Raw genomic sequence first — 27,500 nt, 5'->3', positions numbered from 1 at the left:
GCGTTCCCTGGCCAGGAGAGATATATAATCTCTCCAGCGGGCTCTGGGTCTCCCTCGGGGTCTCCGCCCAGTTGGACGAGCCCGGAAAACCTCCAAAGGGAGGTTTGCTATACACCATGTCTCTTGGTTCTGTTATCTCTTCCCACGGCTTTTCTTATCATTCCTACGCTGATGACACCCAACTCTTCATTTCCTTCCCCCCCGACACCCAAATCACCACACGGATCTCTGCCTGCTTGGCTGATATCTCTGCGTGGATGACTTCCCATTACCTGAAGCTCAACCTTGCCAAAACTGAGCTTCTCTACATCCCTGCTAAGTCCTCTCCGTCAATCGACCTCTCATTGACTGTTGAGGACTTTGTAGTTTCCTCCTCCCATACGGCAAAGAATCTTGGGGTGACTCTTGATAACTGCCTCACCCTGGCTCCGCAAGTATCCTCCACTGCCAGAACCTGCAGGTTCTTTCTGTATAATATACGCCGTATCCGTCATCTCCTGACTGAGAAAGCCACCCAGCTCCTAGTCCAGGCGCTCGTCATTTCCCGCCTGGATTACTGCAACTCCCTCCTAGCCGGTCTCCCAGCGTGTGCCATCAAGCCCCTCCAGCTGGTCCAGAATGCTGCAGCCCGCCTGATCACCAGTCAGCCCAGGTCGGCTCATGTCACCCCGCTTCTCATTGGCCTCCACTGGCTTCCTATTGCCGCACGCATCCGTTTCAAGGCCCTAGTGTTGGCATTTCAGGCTGCTAAGGGGACTGCCCCACCTTACATACAATCCCTGATCACTCCCTACTCCCCAGCTAGACCACTCCGGTCTGCCAGCTCTGGTCGCCTTACGGTTCCCTCACTACGTGCACCTGGCGGTCGAGCTGCACGTTCACGCCTGTTTTCCGTTCTGGTTCCTCAGTGGTGGAATGAGTTGCTTACCACTGTCAGAACAGCAGAATCCCTCCCCCTATTTCGACGTAGACTCAAAACCCACCTTTTCAAACTCTACCTTAGTCCTCCCTCCTGATTTCCCCTGCCCCTCCTTTCTGATATCCCTATCCTTGTCTAACCCCCCCCAAAAAAAAAAAAAAAAAAAAAATGCACTTCTGATGACAACTATGTTTAGAACAGCATTTCCTGTGTATTTTGCTAGTTTCTGGATGTGATGCTCTGACTTATGGTAGAACCTATGCACTTGTAAGTCGCTTTGGATTAAAAGCGTCTGCCAAATGACTCAAATGTAAATGTAATGTAAATGTTTACTAGCGAGTCAATGGGATCAATTAGGCCTACTTCATTTTATGCACGTCACTTTTTATGGCTTAGAGTGGCTCCACTTTTAGGTGGTGGTTGATGCATGTCCCCTGTACTGGTGCTAGCAGGGCCACATCCACATCCGTGTTTCACATCCATTTGCGCGCGTGTGTGAATTTGTTTATGTGTGTGTGTGTGTGTGTGTGTGTGTGTTTGTGTGTGTGTGTGTGTGTGTGTGTGTGTGTGTGAATTTGTTTATGTGTGTGTGTGTGTGTTTGTGTGTGTGTGTGTGTGGTGTGTGAATTTGTTTATGTGTGTGTGTGTGTGCGTCTGTGTGTGTGTGTGTGCGTGTGTGGTGTGTGTGAGTGTGTGTGTGTGTGCGTCTGTGTGTGTGTGTGTTTGTGCGTGTGTGGTGTGTGTGTGTGTGTGCGTCTGTGTGTGTTTGTGTTTGTGTGTGTGTGTGTGTGTGCGTCTGTGTGTGTGTGTGTGCGTCTGTGTGTGTGTGTGTGTGTGTGTGTGTGTTTGTGTGTGCGTGTGTGGTGTGTCTGTGAGTGTGTGTGTGTGTGAATTTGTTTATGTGTGTGTGTGTGTGCGTCTGTGTGTGTGTGTGTTTGCGTGTGTGTGTGTGTGGTGTGTGTGCGTGTGTGTGTTTGTGTGTGCGTGTGTGTGTTTGTGTGTGTGTGTGTTTGTGTGTGTGTGGTGTGTGTGTTTGTGTGTGTGTGTGTGTGTGTGTGTGGTGTGTGTTTGTGTGTGCGTGTGTGGTGTGTGTGGTGTGTGTGTGTGTGTGTGTGTGTGTGGTGTGTGTGTGTGCGTGTGTGGTGTGTGTGTGTGTGTGCGTGTGTGTGTGTGGTGTGTGTGTGCGTGTGTGTGTGTGTGTGTTTGTGTGTGTGTGTGTTTGTGTGTGCGTGTGTGTGGTGTGTGTGTTTGTGTGTGTGTGTGTGTGTGTGTGTGTGTGTGTGTGTGTGTGTTTGTGTGTGCGTGTGTGCGTGTGTGTGTTTGTGTGTGTGTGTGTGTGTGTGTGTTTGTGTGTGCGTGTGTGGTGTGTGTGTGTGTGTGTGTGTGTGGTGTGTGTGTGTGTGTGTGTGTTTGTTTGTTAGCAGGAGATGAGTGAGAGCAGATAGCACTTTCATTTCTCCTGTGTGACTCATACTTCTGTTTCTGTACAATAACATGCTTCCTGTGTCTGTGTGCGTGTGTGTGCATTTGTGTGTGTGTGTTTGAGTGTGTGTGTGCATTTGTGTGTGTGTGTTCGTGTGTGTGCATGTGTGTTTGTGTGTGTGTGCGCGTGTGCATTTGTTTATGTGTGTGTTTGTGTGTGTGTTTGTGTGTGCATTTGTTTATGTGTGTTTGTGTGTGTGTTTGTGTGTGTGCATGTGTTTGTGTGTGTGTGCGCGTGTGTGTGTTTGTGTGTGCATTTGTTTATGTGTGTGTTTGTGTGTGTGCGTTTGTGTGTGTGTGTTCGTGTGTGTTTGTGTGTGCGTGTGTGTTTGTGTGTGTGTGCGCGTGTGTGTGCATTTGTTCATGTGTGTGTGTGTGTTATCCTCAGCGGTTCCTGAATGACTACGACATGGTGTGGGTGGGGAACAGGGGCGTTCCACAGGAGGAGGCACAGACCAAACAGGAAGTATGGCGTGGGCCACTCCTACAGCAGCCAGGTACAGGAACCTGCTCCCTCCTTTCCTGTGCACCTGAATGTGCTAAAGCTAACACTCTCTGCACTGGGCATGCTAATGCTAACACTCTCTGCACTGGGCATGCTAATGCTAACACTCTCTGCACTGGAAATGCTAATGCTAATACTCTCTGTACTGGGCATGCTAATGCTAACACTCTCTGCACTGGGCATGCTAATGCTAACACTCTCTGCACTGGGCATGCTAATGCTAACAATCTCTGCACTGGGCAAGCTAATGCTAACACTCTCTGCACTGGACATGCTAATGCTAACACTCTCTGTACTGGGCATGCTAATGCTAACACTCTTTGCACTGGACATGCTAATGCTAACACTCTTTTCACTGGGTGTGCTAAGGCTTACAGTCTCTGCACTGGGCATGCTAGCGCTAACAGTCTCTGCACTGGGCGTGCTAATGCTAATAGTCTCTGCACTGGGTGTGCTAATGCTAACAGTCTCTGCACTGGGTGTGCTAATGCTAACAGTCGCTGCACTGGGTGTGCTAATGCTAACAGTCTCTGCACTGGGTGTGCTAATGCTAACAGTCGCTGCACTGGGTGTGCTAATGCTAACAGTCGCTGCACTGGGTGTGCTAATGCTAACAGTCGCTGCACTGGGTGTGCTAATGCTAACAGTTTCTGCACTGGGGAACGTTTCTGGCTCCTCTCTTTGCAGATGTTCCAGGGCGGCAGGGCTTCCAGATGAACTTTGACCTGGTGGTGCGGTGCGTGCAGGAGCTGAACGTGGTGGCGGGGGAGGGGGTGTCCCACGTGCAGCTCACTCCTGGGGGGGCCAGGCTGGCCCAGCGCCCCTCCATCCCCCTCACCCTCTACAGCAACGGCATCGTCCTGTTCCATGGGCCCTTCCGCCCCTACCACGATCCCAGCACACAGGTACCCCTACCACACCCCCACTGCCCCCTACCACACCCAAGCTACAAAGTATGTTTGTTTGAATGTGTCTTATTAGATGTTTAAACTATGTATTAATAGTGGCACGCCTGGGAACCTTTGTTTGGTAAATCCCAGTACCTACCAGACCTTTATATGTATTGCAGTGCTCATGTTGGAATGGTGTCGTTTGGCTATGTAAACTGTTGAAAGCAAGTTCAGTGAAAGATCTAGCCTTATTCATTGTGTGCATTATGGCTGTAATTTGTCGAGCGCTTTCCACAGCAGACTGTCCCATAAAAGGGAAGGAAACAGTACCAGCCCTGAGCCCCCAGGGGACAGGAAGTAAACAAACCCCTCAAACAGTGATCAGCCTGGCCCATCCTCTGTAAACAAACCCCTCAAACAGTGATCAGCCTGGCCCATCCTCTGTAAACAAACCCCTCAAACAGTGATCAGCCTGGCCCATCCTCTGTAAACAAACCCCTCAAACAGTGATCAGCCTGGCCCATCCTCTGTAAACAAACCCCTCAAACAGTGATCAGCCTGGCCCATCCTCTGCTGATTTCCACAGTGAAGTCATTCACACTGCACAGCACCGCAGTGTTGTCGCAGTATGACGTGAAGGAGCAGTATGATGAGAAGGAGCAGTATGATGAGAAGGAGCAGTATGATTTGAAGGACAGGATGTTGTCTGAGGAATGTTTTTGGCGTTTATACATTTCCGCCCCCGTTTGAAAGGTGTGGAGGAACATGGAGAAGAGTGTTCAGTGTGATGTGATGAACATGGAGAAGAGTGTTCAGTGTGATGTGATGCACATGGAGAAGAGTGTTCAGTGTGATGTGATGAACATGGAGAAGAGTGTTCAGTGTGATGTGATGCACATGGAGAAGAGTGTTCAGTGTGATGTGATGCACATGGAGAAGAGTGTTCAGTGTGATGTGATGAACATGGAGAAGAGTGTTCAGTGTGATGTGATGAACATGGAGAAGAGTGTTCAGTGTGATGTGATGAACATGGAGAAGAGTGTTCAGTGTGATGTGCAACAGGATGTGAGCCACGGCCTATGCAGGAAGTGGGTTTCTGCGGCAGAGCTGTTCTGCTCGGTCAGCTGACACACTGGTCATGTGATTACAGCAATGCATGCTGGACCTGATGGATGGATACTTCCCTTCTGAGCTGCAGGAGCAGTTTCCAGATGGAGTTCCCTTCCAGGTGCGTGTGTGTGTACGTGTGCGTGTGTGCGTGTGTGTGTGTGTGTGTTTGTGGTTGTGTAGCAGGTTGTGTTGTGTGTTGTATAGAGTTGTAGCAGTTATGTGTAGCAGACTGTTTTGCAGAGCTGTAGCAGGTTGTGTTGTGTTGTGAAACACTGGGGGATTTCAAGAACAGGCTTGATACGGTGTTAGATTCTATTTAGCTAATTAGGCAGTAGGTACAATTAAGGGTTCTTTATGTTATGTTATGTTTTGTTTTGTTTTGTTTGTGTAATTTCAGGTGACGGATAGGAGGGAGGAGGAGTTTAAGGAGAGACCCGTGGGGGCAGAGTTCCCAGGAGAGGGGAAAGCTGTGGGCGGAGCTGAGAGCAACGGACACGCCCCCAGGAGAGCCGTGCACGATGGACACGCCCCCAGGAGAGCCGTGCACGATGGACACGCCCCCAGGAGAGCCGTGCACGATGGACACGCCCCCAGGAGAGCCGTGCACGATGGACACGCCCCCAGGAGAGCCGTGCACGACACACATCAGTCAACAGGTCAGTGAAGTCATCCTCACATCACTTCTGTCACAGACACTGCAGAGAGATGCATTGATTACCTAGAGGGATAAGTAGACACAGGGAGAGATGCATTGATTAGATTGATTAGTAGAGATAGAAAAAGGAGGAGTGAGATACAGTGGAGAGAGATACTCTTTGGAGTGTGATTTGGTTCATTGGAGAGTTATTTGGGAGAGTGATTTACGATTTGCGTTGGTGGAGTGTGATTTGCGTTGGTGGAGTGTGATTTGGGTCAGTGGAGAGTGATTTGTGTTGGTGGAGTGTGATTTGCGTTGGTGGAGTGTGATTTGGGTCAGTGGAGTGTGATTTGGGTCAGTGGAGAGTGATTTTGGTCAAGTGGAGTGTGATTTGTGTTGGTGGAGTGTGATTTGTGTTGGTGGAGTGTGATTTGGGTTGGTGGAGTGTGATTTGGGTTGGTGGAGTGCGATTTGCGTTGGTGGAGTGTGATTTGGGTCAGTGGAGTGTGATTTGGGTCAGTGGAGAGTGATTTGGGTCAGTGGAGTGTGATTTGGGTCAGTGGAGAGTGATTTGGGTCAGTGGAGTGTGATTTGGGTCAGTGGAGAGTGATTTGTGTTGGTGGAGTGTGATTTGGGTCAGTGGAGTGTGATTTGGGTCAGTGGAGAGTGATTTGTGTTGGTGGAGTGTGATTTGCGTTGGTGGAGTGTGATTTGGGTCAGTGGAGTGTGATTTGCGTTGGTGGAGTGTGATTTGGGTCAGTGGAGTGTGATTTGTGTTGGTGGAGTGTGATTTGCGTTGGTGGAGTGTGATTTGGGTCAGTGGAGTGTGATTTGTGTTGGTGGAGTGTGATTTGGGTCAGTGGAGTGTGATTTGTGTTGGTGGAGTGTGATTTGCGTTGGTGGAGTGTGATTTGGGTCAGTGGAGTGTGATTTGTGTTGGTGGAGTGTGATTTGGGTCAGTGGAGTGTGATTTGGGTCAGTGGAGTGTGATTTGGGTCGGTGGAGAGTGATTTGCGTTGGTGGAGTGTGATTTGGGTCAGTGGAGTGTGATTTGGGTCAGTGGAGTGTGATTTGGGTCAGTGGAGAGTGATTTGCGTTGGTGGAGTGTGATTTGGGTCAGTGGAGAGTGATTTGGTTCAGTGGAGAGTGATTTGTGTTGGTGAAGATTGGTCTGTTTTCTCTGGAGGAGGGAAACTCTCCATGGAACAGTTCCTGAACAAGCTTCCACAGACGGTGATTAAGGCGGGGAGAGTGATTGACATCCGCGCCTCTCTGAAGGCAGACATGCAGGTAAGACCCCGCCCCCAGCTCAGAGCCACGCCCAACTTTGGAGAGTGATGTCATTGTAAGCACTGTGTGACATCATCACAACTCTTTCCCCAAACACAGAACCCCACCTGCACCCAAACCATCATAGAGACCCCTGCCCTCCAGAACCCCAGGTACCAGCCACCTATAACACCTACACACAACTACCTGCACTATAACACACCTACACACACCGACATACACCTACACTTTAACACACCTGCGCACAACTACCTGCACTATAACACACCTACACACACCGACATACACCTACACTTTAACACACCTGCGCACAACTACCTGCACTATAACACACCTGCACACACCGACATACACCTACACTATAACACACCTACCTACACTATAACACACCTACACACAACTACCTACACTATAACACACCTGCACACACCTACCTACACTATAACACACCTGCACACACTGACATACACCTACACTATAACACACCTACACACACCTACCTACACTATAACACACCTGCACACACCGACATACACCTACACTATAACACACCTACACACACCTACACTATAACACACCTGCACACACCTACCTGCACTATAACACACCTACACACACTGACATACACCTACACTATAACACACCTACACACACCTACCTACACTATAACACACCTGCACACACCGACATACACCTACACTATAACACACCTACACACACCTACCTACACTATAACACACCTGCACACACCGACATACACCTACACTATAACACACCTGCACACACCTACCTGCACTATAACACACCTGCACACACCTACCTACACTATAACACACCTGCACACACCTACCTACACTATAACACACCTGCACACACCTACCTACACTATAACACACCTACACACACCTACCTGCACTATAACACACCTACCTGCACTATAACACACCTGCACACACCTACCTGCACTATAACACACCTGCACACACCTACACTATAACACACCTGCACACACCTACCTACACCTACACTATAACACACCAACACACACTATAACACACCTACCTGCACTATACCACACCTGCACACACCTACCTACACTATAACACACCTGCACACACCTACCTACACCTACACTATAACACACCTGCACACACCTACCTACACTATAACACACCTGCACACACCTACCTGCACACACCTACCTGCACTATAACACACCTGCACACACCTACGTACACTATAACACACCTGCACACACCTACCTACACCTACACTATAACACACCTACCTACACTATAACACACCTGCACACACCTACCTGCACTATAACACACCTGCACACACCTACCTGCACTATAACACACCTGCACACACCTACCTGCACTATAAACACACCTGCACACACCTACACTATAACACACCTGCACACACCTACCTACACCTACACTATAACACACCAACACACACTATAACACACCTGCACACACCTACACCATAACACACTATAACACACCTGCACACACCTACCTACACTATAACACACACCTACCTGCACTATAACACACCTGCACACACCTACACCATAACACACCTACACACACTATAACACACCTACCTACACTATAACACACCTACACACACCGACATACACCTACACTTTAACACACCTGCGCACAACTACCTGCACTATAACACACCTGCACACACCGACATACACCTACACTATAACACACCTACCTACACTATAACACACCTACACACAACTACCTACACTATAACACACCTGCACACACCTACCTACACTATAACACACCTGCACACACCGACATACACCTACACTATAACACACCTACACACACCTACACTATAACACACCTGCACACACCTACCTGCACTATAACACACCTACACACACCTACCTACACTATAACACACCTGCACACACCGACATACACCTACACTATAACACACCTGCACACACCTACCTGCACTATAACACACCTGCACACACCTACCTGCACTATACCACACCTGCACACACCTACCTACACTATAACACACCTGCACACACCTACCTACACTATAACACACCTGCACACACCTACCTACACTATAACACACCTACACACACCTACCTGCACTATAACACACCTACCTGCACTATAACACACCTGCACACACCTACACTATAACACACCTGCACACACCTACACTATAACACACCTGCACACACCTACCTACACCTACACTATAACACACCAACACACACTATAACACACCTACCTGCACTATACCACACCTGCACACACCTACCTACACTATAACACACCTGCACACACCTACCTGCACTATAACACACCTACACACACTGACATACACCTACACTATAACACACCTACACACACCTACCTACACTATAACACACCTGCACACACCGACATACACCTACACTATAACACACCTACACACACCTACCTACACTATAACACACCTGCACACACCGACATACACCTACACTATAACACACCTGCACACACCTACCTGCACTATAACACACCTGCACACACCTACCTACACTATAACACACCTGCACACACCTACCTACACTATAACACACCTGCACACACCTACCTACACTATAACACACCTACACACACCTACCTGCACTATAACACACCTACCTGCACTATAACACACCTGCACACACCTACCTGCACTATAACACACCTGCACACACCTACACTATAACACACCTGCACACACCTACCTACACCTACACTATAACACACCAACACACACTATAACACACCTACCTGCACTATACCACACCTGCACACACCTACCTACACTATAACACACCTGCACACACCTACCTACACCTACACTATAACACACCTGCACACACCTACCTACACTATAACACACCTGCACACACCTACCTGCACACACCTACCTGCACTATAACACACCTGCACACACCTACGTACACTATAACACACCTGCACACACCTACCTACACCTACACTATAACACACCTACCTACACTATAACACACCTGCACACACCTACCTGCACTATAACACACCTGCACACACCTACCTGCACTATAACACACCTGCACACACCTACCTGCACTATAAACACACCTGCACACACCTACACTATAACACACCTGCACACACCTACCTACACCTACACTATAACACACCAACACACACTATAACACACCTGCACACACCTACACCATAACACACTATAACACACCTGCACACACCTACCTACACTATAACACACACCTACCTGCACTATAACACACCTGCACACACCTACACCATAACACACCTACACACACTATAACACACCTACCTACACTATAACACACCTACACACACCGACATACACCTACACTTTAACACACCTGCGCACAACTACCTGCACTATAACACACCTGCACACACCGACATACACCTACACTATAACACACCTACCTACACTATAACACACCTACACACAACTACCTACACTATAACACACCTGCACACACCTACCTACACTATAACACACCTGCACACACCGACATACACCTACACTATAACACACCTACACACACCTACACTATAACACACCTGCACACACCTACCTGCACTATAACACACCTACACACACCTACCTACACTATAACACACCTGCACACACCGACATACACCTACACTATAACACACCTGCACACACCTACCTGCACTATAACACACCTGCACACACCTACCTGCACTATACCACACCTGCACACACCTACCTACACTATAACACACCTGCACACACCTACCTACACTATAACACACCTGCACACACCTACCTACACTATAACACACCTACACACACCTACCTGCACTATAACACACCTACCTGCACTATAACACACCTGCACACACCTACACTATAACACACCTGCACACACCTACACTATAACACACCTGCACACACCTACCTACACCTACACTATAACACACCAACACACACTATAACACACCTACCTGCACTATACCACACCTGCACACACCTACCTACACTATAACACACCTGCACACACCTACCTACACTATAACACACCTGCACACACCTACCTACACCTACACTATAACACACCTGCACACACCTACCTACACTATAACACACCTGCACACACCTACCTGCACACACCTACCTGCACTATAACACACCTGCACACACCTACGTACACTATAACACACCTGCACACACCTACCTACACCTACACTATAACACACCTGCACACACCTACCTACACTATAACACACCTGCACACACCTACCTGCACTATAACACACCTGCACACACCTACCTGCACTATAACACACCTGCACACACCTACCTGCACTATAACACACCTGCACACACCTACACTATAACACACCTGCACACACCTACCTACACCTACACTATAACACACCAACACACACTATAACACACCTGCACACACCTACCTACACTATAACACACACCTACCTGCACTATAACACACCTGCACACACCTACACCATAACACACCTACACACACTATAACACACACCTACCTACACTATAACACACCTGCACACACCTACCTACACTATAACACACACCTACACTATAACACACCTGCACACACCTACCTGCACTATAACACACCTGCACACACCTACCTACACTATAACACACCTGTACACACCTACCTACACTATAACACACCTGCACACACCTACCTACACTATAACACACCTACAGTGGGAGCAATAATTATTTGATCCCTTGCTGATTTTGTAGGTTTGCCCACTTACAAAGAATGGAACTGTGTAGAATTTTAATCATAGGTACATTTTAACATTGAGAGACATAATATCACAAAATAATCCACAATAACAGCATCATATAAATGTAATATATTTTCACATGAAATAAGTATTTCATCCATAGAACAATAGGACTTAATACTTGGTGGAGAAACCTTTGTTGGCAAGCAGAGGTCAGACATTTGTTGTAGTTTTCACCAGGTTTGCACAGACCTTGAGGGATTTTGATCCACTCCTCTTTGCGGATCCTCTCCAAATCCTTAAGGTTCCGAGGCTGTCGCTTGGCAACTCGAAGCTTCAGCTCCCTCCACAGATTTTCGATGGGATTTAGGTCTGGAGACTGGCTAGGCCACTCCAGGACCTTAATGTGCTTCTTTTTGAGCCACTCCTTTGTTGCCTTGGCCATATGTTTTGGGTCATTGTCATGTTGGAAGACCCATCCACGACCCATTTTCAGTGCTCTCACTGAGGGAAGGAGGTTGTCGCCCAAAATTTCCTGGTACATGGCCCCATTCATCCTCCCCTCGATACGGTGAAGTCGTCCTGTCCCCTTAGCTGAGAAACACCCCCAAAGCATAAGGTTTCCACCTCCATGCTTCACAGTGGGGATGGTGTTCTTGGGGTTGTACTCAGCATTTCTCTTCCTCCAAACACAGCGAGTCGAATTGATGCAAAATAGCTCAATTTTGGTCTCATCTGACCACATCACCTTCTCCCAAGCCTCCTCTGGATCATCCAGGTGTTCTTTGGCAAACTTCAGATGGGCCTGTACATGTGCCTTCTTCAGCAGAGGAACCTTGCGCGCGCAGCAGGATTTCAATCCTTCACGGTGTAGTGTGTTACTGATGGTTCTCTTCGTGACTGTGGTCCCAACTACCTTCAGGTCATTAACAAGCTCCTCCTGTGTAGTACTGGGCAGATCCCTGACCTTTCTCATGATCACTGATATCCCACGAGGCGAGATCTTGCGTGGAGCCCCAGACCGAAGGAGATTGGTGGTGACTTTCTTCCATTTTCTAATAATTGCTCCAACAGTTGTTAACTTCTCACCAAGCTGCTTGCTTATTTTCTTGTAGCCCATCCCAGCCTTGTGCAGGTCTACAATTTTGTCCCTGATGTCCTTAGACAGCTCCTTTGTCTTGGCCATGGTGAAAACGTTGGAATCTGATTGATTGTGTGGACAGGTGTCTTTTATACAGCTACATAACGATGTAACGAGTTGACACAGGTGTTTTGGGTAATGAGTTGAGATTAGGAGTGCTTCTTAATGGAAAACTAAATGGTCTCTGGGAGCCAGAATTATTGCTGATTGGTAGGGGATCAAATACTTATTTCATGCAAAAATACGATAATAAATTAATAAAATTTATAAGATGTTGTTATTGTGGATTATTTTGTGATAATCTGTCTCTCAATGTTAAAATGTACCTATGATTACAATTCTACCTTCCAGTTCCATTCTTTGTAAGTGGGCAAACCTACAAATCAGCAAGGGATCAAATAAGTATTGCTCCCACTGTACACACACCTACCTACACAATAACACACCTGCACACACCTACCTACACTATAACACACCTACATTATTACACACCCACCTACACCTACAGTAAACACATATACTACAGCATACCTGCCTAACACCTACACTGGAACACACCTGCATTATGGTGATACACATGCTGTACTGGAACATACCTGCAGTGAGGTGATCACTGCACAGTCAGTGTACACCTGTTACCCACAGGTCCCCCGGTGATGATGTCATAGTGCTGAAGGTGAGGGTGGAGGATGGGCAGAGCTTCATCCTCAGAATGCTGCCCTCCGAGACGGTTGGGCAGCTGCGCAACTACCTGGACACACACAGGTGAGCCTTACCTGGACACACACAGGTGAGCCTTACCTGGACACACACAGGTGTGAGTTACCTGGACACACACAGGTGAGCCTTACCTGGACACACACAGGTGTGAGTTACCTGGACACACAGGTGTGAGTTACCTGGACACACACAGGTGTGAGTTACCTGGACACACACAGCTGAGCCTTACCTGGACACACACAGGTGTGAGTTACCTGGACAAACACAGGTGTGAGTTACCTGGACACACAGGTGTGAGTTACCTGGACAAACACAGGTGTGAGTTACCTGGACACACACAGGTGTGAGTTACCTGGACACACAGGTGTGAGTTACCTGGACACACACAGCTGAGCCTTACCTGGACACACACAGGTGTGAGTTACCTGGACACACACAGGTGAGTTACCTGGACACACACAGGTGAGCCTTACCTGGACACACAGGTGTGAGTTACCTGGACAAACACAGGTGTGAGTTACCTGGACACACAGGTGTGAGTTACCTGGACAAACACAGGTGTGAGTTACCTGGACACACACAGGTGTGAGTTACCTGGACACACAGGTGTGAGTTACCTGGACAAACACAGGTGTGAGTTACCTGGACACACACAGGTGTGTTACCTGGACACACACAGCTGAGCCTTACCTGGACACACACAGGTGTGAATACCTGGACACACAGGTGTGAGTTACCTGTACCTGTACGCAGGTGAGATGGACAGGGTACCTGTACGCAGGTGAGATGGACAGGGTACCTGTACGCAGGTGAGATGGACAGGTGCAGATGGCCTGCACTCCCAGAGCTCAGATCGCATTACATTTCTGTGTGTGTGTGTGTGTGTGTGAGTGTGTGTGTGTGTGTGTGTGTGTGTGTGTGTGTGTGTGTGTGTGTGTGTGTGAGTGTGTGTGTGTGTGTGTGTGTGTGTGTGTGTGTGTGTGTGTGTGTGTGGGGGTGTGTGTGTGTGAGTGTGTGTGTGTGTATGTGTGTGTGTGCGTGCATTTAGCTCTGCTGTCATCCCTACTTTCCTGACTGCTGCTGTCAGATTGTGTTTATTGAGCTGTACCCCTCCCTCTCTCTAAGCAGAGGCCCTGGAACAGAGGCATACGACATCATCAGCACCTTCCCCTCCTGTCGCTATGACAACCGCTCTCAGACTCTGCGAGCTTGCGGCCTAACGTCCAACACTACCCTGCTGCTGCGACCCCACCATGACCCCTCCAGGACTGGATTTAAACCTGCAGCACAGTGCCCCCTCCAGGACTGGAGTTAAACCTGCAGACACTGTGGCCCTCCAGGACTGGAGTTAAACCTGCAGACACTGCGGCCCTCCAGGACTGGAGTTTAACCTGCAGCACAGTGCCCCCTCCAGGACTGGAGTTAAACCTGCAGACACTGTGGCCCTCCAGGACTGGAGTTAAACCTGCAGACACTGTGGCCCTCCAGGACTGGATTTAAACCTGCAGACACAGCGCCCCCTCCAGGACTGGAGTTAAACCTGTAGACACTGTGGCCCTCCAGGACTGGAGTTAAACCTGCAGACACAGCGCCCCCTCCAGGACTGGAGTTTAACCTGCAGCACAGCGCCCCCTCCAGGACTGGTTCTCATCATGATGTCAATGTTACCATGGAAATCACTGCTCACCACAATGACAAATAGTTTCACCAGATATTTATTATCTTCTTGGAAGACAACAGATTGTTTTTGGCCAAAAAGGGCAAAGCAGTGAAGATGGAATGTCACAGAGTTAGGGTTAGGGTAACAGGGTTAGGGTTAGGGTAACAGGGTTTATGGTCAGAGTTAGGGTTAGGGTAACAAGGTTTATGGTCAGAGTTAGGGTTAGGGTAACAAGGTTTATGGTCAGAGTTAGGGTTAGGGTAACAGGGTTTATGGTCAGAGTTAGGGTTAGGGTAACAGGGTTTATGGTCAGAGTTAGGGTTAGGGTAACAGGGTTTATGGTCAGAGTTAGGGTAACAGGGTTTATGGTCAGAGTTAGGGTTAGGGTAACAGGGTTTAGGGTAACAGGGTTAGGGTTAGGGTAACAGGATTTAGGGTTAGGGTAACAGGGTTAGGGTTAGGGTTAGGGTAACAGGGTTTAGGGTTAGGGTAACAGGGTTAGGGTTATGGTTAGTGTAACAGGGTTTAGGGTTAGGGTAACAGGATTAGGGTTAGTGTAACAGGGTTTAGGGTTAGGGTAACAGGGTTAGGGTTAGGGTAACAGGGTTAGGTAAGTAAGAAATCTGATTTCCCAAGTTGTCCCATATTAGGGCCTCTTGGGAAATAAAAGTTTGCACTGGCCATTCAGGGTACTGAAGCCTTTAAGTAGGAAGAATTTGGTCCCTCTTGTGTCGGTGCTCTATGTGCGTTGGTTCAGTCCTCTTGGAAATAGAGTGCTAAGTTTGAGAATCCAGTGTTTCTCGAACCTGCGTCTCTCCTCCGGTGTCCAGTTATTATTTGTTTGAAGGCCTGATATTTCTAGTGCCTCAAGTCCATGGTGAAGGAAATGAGCCACCAGGTGTGTGTCTGTCTCTCTGTGATTTCTAATGTTGTATATATGTTGTGCTAGTCTACATTTAATTGTGTTCCCTGTCTCCTACATATATTATACCACATTGTTTGCACTTAATGGCATATATGCAGTTTTTAGTGTTTTTAGTTAGTGTTTGTTTTATTATGTAGAAGGGTTAGGGTAACAGGGTTAGGGTTAGGTTTAGGGTTAGGGTAACAGGGTTAGGGTTAAGTTTAGGTTTAGGTTTAGGGTTAGGGTAACAGGGTTTAGGGTTAGGGTTAATGTGGGCGGCCTCAACGTTTCAGTAACTTTACAGCAGCACTCATATTCCACAAAATACACCATTATTTATTGTATGTGGTCAGGGAATAAAATATAAATCAAAGAACTGGTTTGATGATTTGGCTCTTTCTATTAAAACCCTTTCCAACTGTAGGGCTGAACCAGGGGTATACCCTTTCCTTAGTTCGTAGACAGTTTCTGCGTAAACTTTGTTGATGTGGAGACCAGTATGAGCTTGTTTGATTCCACTTCCTGTCAGCCTGATTCCTGCTGTATTGGGTAAAGGGTTAGGGTTGGGGTTAGGGTTAGGGTTAGGGTTAGGGTAAAGGCAGACACACAGGAGGGGTTTGGACTGGGATAGGGGGCTGGGATAGGGGACTGGGATAGGGGGATGGGATAGGGGGCTGGGATAGGGGGCTGGGATAGGGGACTGGGATAGGGGGCTGGGATAGGGGACTGGGATAGGGGACTGGGATAGGGGACTGGGATAGGGGGCTGGGATAGGGGGCTGGGATAGGGGGCTGGGATAGGGGACTGGGATAGGGGGCTGGGATAGGGGGCTGGGATAGGGGACTGGGATAGGGGGCCCGGCTGGGATAGGGGGCTGGGATAGAGACCTGAGAGGGAGCTACACAGCAGGACAGGAACTCTGATTCTGATCCGGGGGGGGGGGGGTTGCTATGGAGCAGCGGGGGGGGGCTCTATGGAGCAGCGGGGGGAAGAATGGCATCATAAACACAATGCCTCGACAGAAGTTGATCTCCAGGAGTAGGATGCGGAACAGGCGGGCGTAGCTGGTCTTAGTGCATAGTCTCAGTTACTGCGTTTCAGTGGAGAGAGAGAGGGACTCACAGACACACGGACAGACACACGGACGGGGGCTGGACGCTCTTTAGGTTTGGTGGTAAAAAGGTAGTAAAACCCTGGATTGGCTAATGGCCTTGTACCGATCCAGCTGAGATTCAGATGAATCACTGAGAGGTGGAGGGGGCTCCCAAACTGACAGGATCCTTGTCCTGAATTTGGAAATTGGGGGGATTGGCCCAACACAGACAGGCACAGGGAAACTAATACTGATGAGCAGGGTCCAGGTCAGGGTTTTAGGGGTCAGGGGTCAGGGTTGAGTGTGGGGGTGGGGTCTTGTTTTTGGCATTTATCCTGTGGGGGGACAGAGTGGTGTGGGGGGGCTCAAGCCAGCTTCAGAAACTGATCCACGGTGTCCTCCTCCACCGCTTCAGAGAACATCTGGTAATCCTGCAGAGGGAGAAGCAGCCATTACATCAGTGACACAGGCCGACGCTTTTATCCAAAGAGACAAGGCTGAACCCCCTGGAGGAATGTGGGGTTAAGGGCCTTGCTCAAGGGGCCACCAGCCCAGTCAAGCACCTTAATCACGAGGCCACAGGCCGCCCCAAACCCAAAAGAGCCAAACTCAGACACAACATGCAACAAAATCCACACAAAAGACTTATTGACAAGCTGTGTGGTTTCAATAAATAAGTTATTTTCTCTTTTCTGAACAGCCTTTTGGAGCAATAGATTTCCTATTTTGTTTTGGATTTAAAAAAAATTAGCTATTAGTTGTTTTTTTCCACGCTGGGTTGACTGAAGCAGGCCCTGAGGTCCTGTTCTACAAGGCCAATGCACAGAGTGCAGTCTGTAAGTATTTGGATAGTGGTACAACCACAATACTCATCCCCCAGCAAGGCAATGATCCAAAACATCTTCTTATTTCTCAGCCTCATAATGGCTTCCTTGATAAACGCCAATAACAGACTCCAAAGGCAATCAAGACCAGCTCCTATACCTACTCTAGGGAAACCAGCTCCTATACCTACTCTAAGGAAACCAGCTCCTATACCTACTCTAGGGAAACCAGCTCCTATACCTACTCTAGGGAAACCAGCTCCTATACCTACTCTAGGGAAACCAGCTCCTATACCTACTCTAGGAAAACCATCTCCTATACCTACTCTAGGGAAACCAGCTCCTATACCTACTCTAGGGAAACCAGCTCCTATACCTACTCTAGGGAAACCAGCTCCTATACCTACTCTAGGGAAACCAGCTCCTATACCTACTCTAGGGAAACCAGCTCCTATACCTACTCTAGGGAGACCAGCTCCTATACCTACTCTAGGGAAACCAGCTCCTATACCTACTCTAGGGAAACCAGCTCCTATACCTACTCTAGGGAAACCAGCTCCTATGCCTACTCTAAGGAAACCAGCTCCTATACCTACTCTAGGGAAACCAGCTCCTATACCTACTCTAAGGAAACCAGCTCCTATACCTACTCCAGGGAAACCAGCTCCTATACCTACTCTAGGGAAACCAGCTCCTATACCTACTCTAGGGAAACCAGCTCCTATACCTACTCTAGGGAAACCAGCTCCTATACCTACTCTAGGGAAACCAGCTCCTATACCTACTCTAGGGAAACCAGCTCCTATACCTACTCTAGGAAAACCAGCTCCTATACCTACTCTAGGGAAACCAGCTCCTATACCTACTCTAGGGAAACCAGCTCCTATACCTACTCTAGGGAAACCATCTCCTATACCTACTCTAGGGAAACCAGCTCCTATACCTACTCTAGGGAAACCAGCTCCTATACCTACTCTAGGGAAACCAGCTCCTATACCTACTCTAGGGAAACCAGCTCCTATACCTACTCTAGGGAAACCAGCTCCTATACCTACTCTAAGGAAACCAGCTCCTATACCTACTCTAGGGAAACCAGCTCCTATACCTACTCTAGGGAAACCAGCTCCTATACCTACTCTAGGGAAACCAGCTCCTATACCTACTCTAGGGAAACCAGCTCCTATACCTACTCTAGGGAAACCAGCTCCTATGCCTACTCTAAGGAAACCAGCTCCTATACCTACTCTAGGGAAACCAGCTCCTATACCTATTCTAAGGAAACCAGCTCCTATACCTACTCCAGGGAAACCAGCTCCTATACCTACTCTAGGGAAACCAGCTCCTATACCTACTCTAGGGAAACCAGCTCCTATACCTACTCTAGGGAAACCAGCTCCTATACCTACTCTAGGGAAACCAGCTCCTATACCTACTCTAGGGAAACCAGCTCCTATACCTACTCTAAGGAAACCAGCTCCTATACCTACTCTAGGGAAACCAGCTCCTATACCTACTCTAGGGAAACCAGCTCCTATACCTACTCTAGGGAAATGCATGATTCATCAGAAACAGCTGAGAAGCCAACTATCCAATTACTTTTGGTAACGTAAAATTTGAGCACTCACCCCGCAGTACTGCTGGTATAGAGTAGTCACCCCACAGTACTCACCCCACAGTCCTGCTGGTATAGAGTACTCACCCCACAGTCCTGCTGGTATAGAGTACTCACCCCACAGTACTGCTGGTATAGAGCACTCACCCCACAGTACTGCTTGTATAGAGTACTCACCCCACAGTACTGCTGGTATAGAGCACTCACCCCACAGTACTGCTCATATAGAGTACTCACCCCACAGTACTGCTGGTATAGAGCACTCACCCCGCAGTACTGCTGGTATAGAGCACTCACCCCACAGTACTGCTGGTATAGAGCACTCACCCCACAGTACTGCTGGTATAGAGTACTCACCCCACAGTACTGCTGGTATAGAGCACTCACCCCGCAGAACTGCTCGTATAGAGTACTCACCCCACAGTACTGCTGGTATAGAGCACTCACCCCGCAGTACTGCTGGTATAGAGCACTCACCCCGCAGTACTGCTGGTATAGAGTACTCACCCCGCAGTACTGCTGGTATAGAGTACTCACCCCACAGTACTGCTGGTATAGAGTACTCACCCCACAGTACTGCTGGTATAGAGCACTCACCCTGCAGTACTGCTCGTATAGAGTACTCACCCCGCAGTACTGCTCGTATAGAGTACTCACCCCGCAGTACTGCTGGTATAGAGCACTCACCCTGCAGTACTGCTCGTATAGAGTACTCACCCCGCAGTACTGCTGGTATAGAGCACTCACCCTGCAGTACTGCTCGTATAGAGTACTCACCCCACAGTACTGCTGGTATAGAGCACTCACCCCGCAGTACTGCTGGTATAGAGTACTCACCCCACAGTACTGCTGGTATAGAGTACTCACCCCACAGTACTGCTGGTATAGAGCACTCACCCCACAGTACTGCTGGTATAGAGCACTCACCCCACAGTACTGCTGGTATAGAGTACTCACCCCGCAGTACTGCTGGTATAGAGCACTCACCCCACAGTACTGCTGGTATAGAGCACTCACCCCGCAGTACTGCTGGTATAGAGTACTCACCCCACAGTACTGCTGGTATAGAGCACTCACCCCGCAGTACTGCTGGTATAGAGTACTCACCCCACAGTACTGCTGGTATAGAGTACTCACCCCACAGTACTGCTCATCGTTGAAGATCTGCGGTGGCACGGCACTGGGGTTCCCAGCTTTGGCCCTCATCTCCTCCCTCACGGCCCCGCCCACAGAGATGTCGATCAGCTGGTACTGGATGCTCTTGCTCTCCAGGATGCGCAGGACCTCGGCCTGCTGGGACTTCACCTGCCAGGTCAGAGGTCAGAGCAGGTCAAAGGTCAGAGCAGGTCAAAGGTTATTTCTGCGATATGCTGAAGGCAAATAAGGCAAAAGTAGACATCCATTCATTCATTATCCTAACCCGCTTATCCTGAACATGGTCGCAGGGGGGCTGGAGCCTATCCCAGCATACATTGGGCAAAAGGCAGGAATACACCCTGGACAGGTTGCCAGTCCATCGCAGGGCACACACACCATTCACTCACACACTCATACCTACGGGCAATTTAGACTCTCCAATCAGCCTAACCTGCATGTCTTTGGACTGTGGGAGGAAACCGGAGTAACATGCAAACTCCACACAGAGGCCCCGGCCGACCGGGATTCGAACCCAGGACCTCCTTGCTATGAGGCAGCAGTGCTACCCACTGCACCATCCGTGCCACCCAAAAGTAGACAATTGGTTCTTATTTCATGGTATTTAGATTCATACATACCTTACCATTTTACACAAAGCAGTCACAATATAAAAGCTTGTCCATTCATGTTTTATTCATCTTTTGATTCCACACTTTGAGGACCCTGCACACACACACACACACACACACACACTTATTGCAATTTATTCAGTCCAGGATCAGTGTAAATGCCTTTCTCCTTGAGCCCTGGTTCTTGTTGGCCAGAGCTAATGGGTGGAGTAGGGTTCACAGACTGGATAACAGCGCCTCTCTCAGCGCGTAAATCCCGCTTTCAGCACGCGACATTCAGCATTATCCCCGCTGCAGTCCTCCGCTTCATTACGCATCTCCGGCCCGATGGCCTCGCGCGCGGCCTGCCCTGTTCATGTTGCGAATTTATGCCGCTACATTTAATTTCATTACTCAGAAAAAACACCGCACAGAGAAAATGTGTGTACATTTCAGTCTATATTATGTACCTTACCACTCATTAATACATCTAGCCTCGCCAACTGACCTATATTTTATGTTACGTCTTCTGCTGTGACAACTGCACATTCTAGAGCTCTTAAACTTTAAACTTGATACAGGATATTACAATATTGCCTAAAGCAATATGGGACCACGAGGTGGCCCAGGTGGTTATGCACACGTATCCAAGAGTCGGGCTGAAGAACTTTTATTTACTACCGTTTCCATTCGGCAATAAAGGAGAAGATAATTATCAAGTCAAGCTGTGGCATGTTGGGTAATCGAACGTCACAGTAATTAAAATGGCACACATCAATTATCTGATCAGTGATCACCAACAGAACTGAATCCGACGGAGGAAAGTGGTGGTCTCAAACGCACTTTAAAACAAATTAACCGATAAAATCATTGAAATTTTAAAGCGGTGCGGATCAGTAGTCTCTCACATCGCCTGTGAGCGGCGGATTCCCTGGATGATGATCACGAACAGCGTAACAGGTTAGCAGGTTAGCAGTTAGCTGCATTCTAGATGCTTTTGTCACAAAGCAGGTTGCCAAAGCCCCGCAGTTCGTATAGCTAATGGTTGTGAAGGACAAAAAAAAGTGTCTAATTTACACACGTCCACTGGTCTAGATGGACCGAAGAAAATAGTAAGACATGGTTCCGCCGCCGTATCGATGGGAGTAACGTTAATTAGCCTCCTGAACATTCCCCGTCTCAGATCGGAATTCGGGTTCCCAAAAACGCTAGGTACCGCACACGCCGCTCGTTACCAAATTTCCATTTAGCTAATTACAATTCGATGGCGACTTGCTGAGCCTTGGAACGCTAGCGAGGATGGGACAGAGCCGCTGGGTGGGTCTTATTTGAAATGTAACCCCCTCAATTATTTCAAATTCAGTTAGCAGGAAATAGTATCGCAGTAATGCGTCTATTGCGGATGATCAGCGAAGATTTAAACGTGCGCTCTCACCTCCCTTGAAGCGGTGACGGTAGTGTAGTATAATTTGACGCCCATAGTCGCAGCTCTGAAAATCCCTTTGTGTTGCGGTCTCTTCCTCTACAATGTCCCGGCCCGCGCGCCTGCCCGCTAGTCAGCATGCGATTTAAAGGGACAGACATCTTAAAGGCTCGAACGCGTGGCCCTCAATATTTAAAACCACCAGAACGCCTTTATTTCGTTGTGTTGCCATCTTAACAGTGTATTCTCCCGCGTTATCTCGAGTGTAAAAATGATGGCAATCATTTTAATCGTAGAAACGCTTGAGCGCGGGTTTCCCCGAACGCTAATGGGTTAAACGCAGAAAACGGAAATCTGTTCCGCACTTTAAACAACAAACGGATCAAGATTTAACGCAACAATGACATTCCCAATAAGGTCCCATCCGGACGCTACAATGGCCAGTAATATTATTTTAATGGGAATAAATCAGGCGTCGTTTTCTGGTTTAAACAATGGTGCCAAATAAGTCTTTAGGTCTTTTGAAACTATGGAAACAGTCACTAAAGAACTCAGGCAGTTACTGAAAACAAACTTTATTTCTAAAAAATACAAATTAATCATGGGTCAAGAATAATACAATTTCTAAATATAAACATCTTCATTTTTAACAAAATACGTTCTGGTAGAAGGCTGGTTTGTTTGCCTACAGCAGTCTTGCATAAGAAACCTCAGCGCATTGCTGTTCTTAGGCACTTGGACGTTGTTACGGTCTGAAAAGGCTCCGTCGGCAGCAGCGCAGAAACGAGCCACGGCGTTTAAACCCTGTAACAGCGGATGAAGACTCCGCAGCTCAGGCTGGTGTTCATGGCGGATTTAAGCAGTTTGTTTTCTTCACCCGAATACTGTAGCTCCTCACACTGAAATACTGCGGAGGAAAGCGGTTATTAATGTTGACTAGGGTCCAAACTTACAACGCTAGGTTAGGCTCGCTCTAATCCCTCCCGCCCCGGGCGTGTTCATGCCAGGGTTATGGTAGAACAGGGCAGGGCTGGTTATTCAGGCAGATGTAAAGAGAGTGGCTCACTGAGGCTGCACTCTGAATAAATACTTAGTGTTGAGACTCAGTGACTCTGCGCCCATGAGCAATGGATGGGGCTGATTGGACAGAATGCGTCAGCTGGGTCACTGGGTGGTGCAGTTGTCCCCCATGTCCTGAGCGTAGCGGTCCGAGATGCTCGTGCGGAGATCCTCCACATCCTGCCGCAACTGCTGCACCTCTGACAACTTCCTGTCCAGAGTCTCAACCTGCAGCCAATCATCACGTGGCTCTGCTCCGGTAGGCGGTGCTGGGGGCGGAGCAGCACGTTACCTCCTCGGCTGCAGATATTATACACTCACACATCTGCCGCAGATGTTAAACAGGCACAGCGCACACTCAAACACTCCAGTTCCAAATATATATACATATATATATAGATAGTATATATAGGATATAGCGTGTAGCATATAGTATGTTGCATGTACAGCATAGTGCAGCATGTAGATTAGAATGTAACTTGTACAGTATGTAGTGTATAGTATGTAGCACGTAGAGTACAGTATGTAGAGAATAGTATGTACAGTATGTAGCACGTAGAGTACAGTATGTAGACAATAGTATGTACAGTATGCAGTATGTAGAGTACAGTATGTAGCACGTAGAGTACAGTATGTAGAGAATCGTATGTACAGTATGCAGTACGTAGTGTGTAGAGCACAGTATGCAGCCCTTACAGGTGATCCCCAGCAGTAGGGACAGGTTGGGGTCGTGACCCTGTGCTCTCTGGGTCAGCACGTTGCAGAGGGAGCGCAGGTCCCCCAGACAGGCAGACAGGTCGCCATGGAGACGCTGAGTCAGCTGGGCAACGGCTGGGGAGGGGGGCGCCCCAGGGTCTGACCCCCCCACGCCCAGACGCTCCTGCAGAGTCAACTTCCCCTCCATCAGCTCCTGGTTCTGCGCAGACAGCTGAAGCACGCAGACACGCACGCACACACACACACACATTATAATACATACACACACACATTATAATACATACACAGTCCCCTCAAAATGTATTGGAACAGCAAGGCCAATTCCTTAGTTTACCAGACCACCCAATTTTTAGGTAGCACATCCCTTGCTCGCAATAACTGCATCAAGCCCGCGACCCAGTGACATGACCAAACTGCATTCTTCTTTTGTGATGCGTTTCCAGGCTGTTACTGCGGCCTCTTTCAGGGGTGTGTTTTGGGGGGTTTTCCTTCAGTCTCCTCTTCAGGAGGTGAAATGCATGCTCAATTGGGTTCGAGGAGCACTTTTTTCAGTTGAGATTATTTGGATTAAATGCTTGAATTATGTGTGTAGGCATTTTTAAAATCACGGTCAGTGTAGCCGCTTGAATCTCCAGCCCGTGTTTCCCAGAAGGTAATGGGCGCTCAAACGCCACCCTTGAACGCAGAGACTGGTTTACGGCAAAAACCAAGAATAGACATTCAGAACTATTTACTGTTTAACCAATCAAATTGAACACATCTGGGCAACAAGAAACACCTGTCACTCACATGTTCCAATACTTTTGCTCACCTAGAAATTGGATGGTTTGATACAAAAGGTGATATGTTCCAAGTTGTTTAACAAATCTACAACAAACCAGGAAATAAAAGCTGAAATTCGGTCATCTCATGGACATCTTTAGACCTTGTTGTTCCAATAATTTGGGAGGGGACTGTGCACAAACTCATTAAACACACACACATATATGCAGATACTCGTGGACATGCAAGCATACACAGAACCCAAATTGTTTATGTAAGTCGTTCTTAAAATAGGACCTAATATGGAACCCTGTGGGACACCATTTTGAATGGTCAGAAAGTTAGACATCAACCAATCAATCTACTTGAACACATTGATTTTGTCTGCTCAAATTGTTCAGTGGTTTGAGAACAGTCTTAGAAGATGCTAATCAGTCTAATGAAACAGCAAGCTTCAGATAAATGGCTTCAGATAAATGGCTTTAGATAAATGGCTTTAGATAAATGGCTTTAGATAAATGGCTTTAGATAAATGGCTTTAGATAAATGGCTGTAGATAAATGGCTGTAGATAAATGGCTGTAGATAAATCTCCCCGCTGACCTCCTTCACTGCACGGTGCATCTGCAGAAGCTCCGCCTCCTTCCCACAGAGCTCCTCCCTCAGTGCCTGGGCTCCGCCCTCGTCCTGCAGAGCCTGAGCATGGAGCACCTGCGTGCACACACACACACGTACACACACGTACACACACGTACGTACACACACACGTACGTACACACACACACACACGTGTACACACACACACACACACGTACACACACACACACACGTACACACACACACGTACACACACACACGTACACACACACACACGTACACACACACACACGTACACACACACACGTACACACACACACGTACACACACACGTACACACACACGCACGCACACGTGCACACGCACACGTACACACACACACGTACACGCATACACGTACACACAAAATAAAACATACATTATACACACAATATACTGTCTAGACACACACACACTACAATACATACATTATGCACACATACATTATAATACATGACTCGTAACGACAGAGTTATTTAAGTAACTGCACATATCTGGCAGTGTCCAGATAAACATCTACAACAAAAACAAATGACTTGTGTGTGTCAGTGTCGTCAGGCGTAACGCAAACTAGCAAGTTAGCGAACGTTAGTGCAGTGGGGATACATTATTGCTAGCTAACGTTCACAATATTGTTGCTTAGCAACCAATAATCTACTGTTCAGTGGAAGAATACATTTACCATAAAACATAGTTCCACTAGAAATACATTCATTTGAAGGTTGTCTTGTCATTCTTTAGTGAAATCTTTAAAAAAATATGGTAACCATTGTATGAAAGTGTTATTGAACTCGAACCTGTGGTATATCGTTACCGCACAGCTAGGGGATGCAACTGCTCCGCTTCGTGCCGTTCCATAACGCTCACACACTCACACACTCACACACTCACACACTCACACACTCTCACACTCTCACACTCTCACACACTCACACACTCACACACTCACACACTCACACACTCACACTCTCACACTCTCACACTCTCACACTCTCACACTCTCACACTCTCACACTCTCACACTCTCACACACTCACACACTCACACACTCACACACTCACACACTCACACACGTCGAATAACCCTACCCCAATCTGTGTTCTCATCTGATCCATCATTTTCTGCTGCTTCTCAATCAACTGAAACAGAGGGTACGAAAACACACTGAGGTCAGGGTCAGTGGCGTTATTAGTGCGTGTGTAAGAGTATACACATATATACACACTGCAGTCCCTAAGTATTTGGACAGTGGTATATTATAGTTAGTAGCTAGCCTATAGTTAGTTATGTTCATGCAATCCCATCTTTCAGTAGCACATTCATAACAAGTATAGCTCGATAAAAATGCTGGACTCATTTCATATACTCTGGCTAGCTTTGCCAGGCAGGGTTGTAACGTCGTGCAGACTGCTAGAATCATATATCTTTAAAAAATGTAGCAATGCTTGCTGAAGACCTGTCTGAGAGGATAAACCATATGCAGACACGTCACAGGGTATCTTTAGCTGAACCTGACTGGTGACTGAATGAACTAATGCTCGGCACTGCTGCTCAAACCAGTGGA

The 27,500-nt window shown here is 47.9% G+C and overlaps 3 protein-coding genes across 5 annotated transcripts in view; 1 reads left to right on the top strand and 2 right to left on the bottom strand.

Moving 5' to 3' along the window:
- Window positions 1–16,485, top strand: part of ubxn11 (UBX domain protein 11) — a 28,023-nt gene extending 11,538 nt beyond the window's left edge. Inside the window, exons 7-14 of the mRNA XM_061247029.1 lie at window positions 2,790–2,898; window positions 3,594–3,811; window positions 4,947–5,024; window positions 5,304–5,562; window positions 6,730–6,833; window positions 6,933–6,985; window positions 13,428–13,547; window positions 14,631–16,485. Of these exons, the coding sequence (XP_061103013.1) occupies window positions 2,790–2,898; window positions 3,594–3,811; window positions 4,947–5,024; window positions 5,304–5,562; window positions 6,730–6,833; window positions 6,933–6,985; window positions 13,428–13,547; window positions 14,631–14,817 (1,128 nt within the window). The 3' untranslated portion in view covers window positions 14,818–16,485. The remainder of the gene's footprint in view (window positions 1–2,789; window positions 2,899–3,593; window positions 3,812–4,946; window positions 5,025–5,303; window positions 5,563–6,729; window positions 6,834–6,932; window positions 6,986–13,427; window positions 13,548–14,630) is intronic.
- A 524-nt stretch (window positions 16,486–17,009) lies between these two features.
- LOC133141439 (SH3 domain-binding glutamic acid-rich-like protein 3) lies at window positions 17,010–22,925 on the bottom strand. Its single transcript, XM_061262000.1, has 3 exons — window positions 22,776–22,925; window positions 20,733–20,900; window positions 17,010–17,590 (listed from the first exon to the last, which is right to left on the bottom strand). Exons 1-3 carry the CDS (start codon window positions 22,818–22,820, stop codon window positions 17,525–17,527), a joined length of 279 nt encoding a protein of 92 aa, XP_061117984.1. The 5' UTR covers window positions 22,821–22,925; the 3' UTR covers window positions 17,010–17,524.
- A 397-nt stretch (window positions 22,926–23,322) lies between these two features.
- Window positions 23,323–27,500, bottom strand: part of cep85 (centrosomal protein 85) — a 20,786-nt gene continuing 16,608 nt past the window's right edge. For all 3 annotated transcript variants that reach the window (XM_061220091.1, XM_061220109.1, XM_061220100.1), the window contains 4 exons: window positions 27,025–27,075; window positions 25,904–26,011; window positions 24,519–24,750; window positions 23,323–24,091 (listed from right to left, as the gene is read on the bottom strand). In XM_061220091.1, coding sequence (XP_061076075.1) covers window positions 23,928–24,091; window positions 24,519–24,750; window positions 25,904–26,011; window positions 27,025–27,075 — 555 coding nt within the window. In that variant the 3' untranslated portion in view covers window positions 23,323–23,927. The remainder of the gene's footprint in view (window positions 24,092–24,518; window positions 24,751–25,903; window positions 26,012–27,024; window positions 27,076–27,500) is intronic.

The sequence above is a fragment of the Conger conger genome, chromosome 1 (assembly GCF_963514075.1).
Source record: "Conger conger chromosome 1, fConCon1.1, whole genome shotgun sequence".
In the NCBI taxonomy this organism is placed as follows: Eukaryota; Metazoa; Chordata; class Actinopteri; order Anguilliformes; family Congridae; genus Conger; species Conger conger.
Note: the sequence above shows the minus strand (reverse complement) of the source record. Positions and strands in the feature narration are given on the sequence as shown.

Bases quoted from the DNA above. Each gene is read 5' to 3' on its own strand.
- LOC133141439 (XM_061262000.1), bottom strand. From the start codon at position 22,820: ATGGGCGTCAAATTATACTACACTACCGTCACCGCTTCAAGGGAG. The intron at 20,901-22,775 runs GTGAGAGCGCAC...CTGACCTGGCAG, and splicing joins CCGTCACCGCTTCAAGGGAG to GTGAAGTCCCAGCAGGCCGA. The intron at 17,591-20,732 runs GTGAGTACTCTA...CTCCCTCTGCAG, and splicing joins ACGATGAGCAGTACTGTGGG to GATTACCAGATGTTCTCTGA.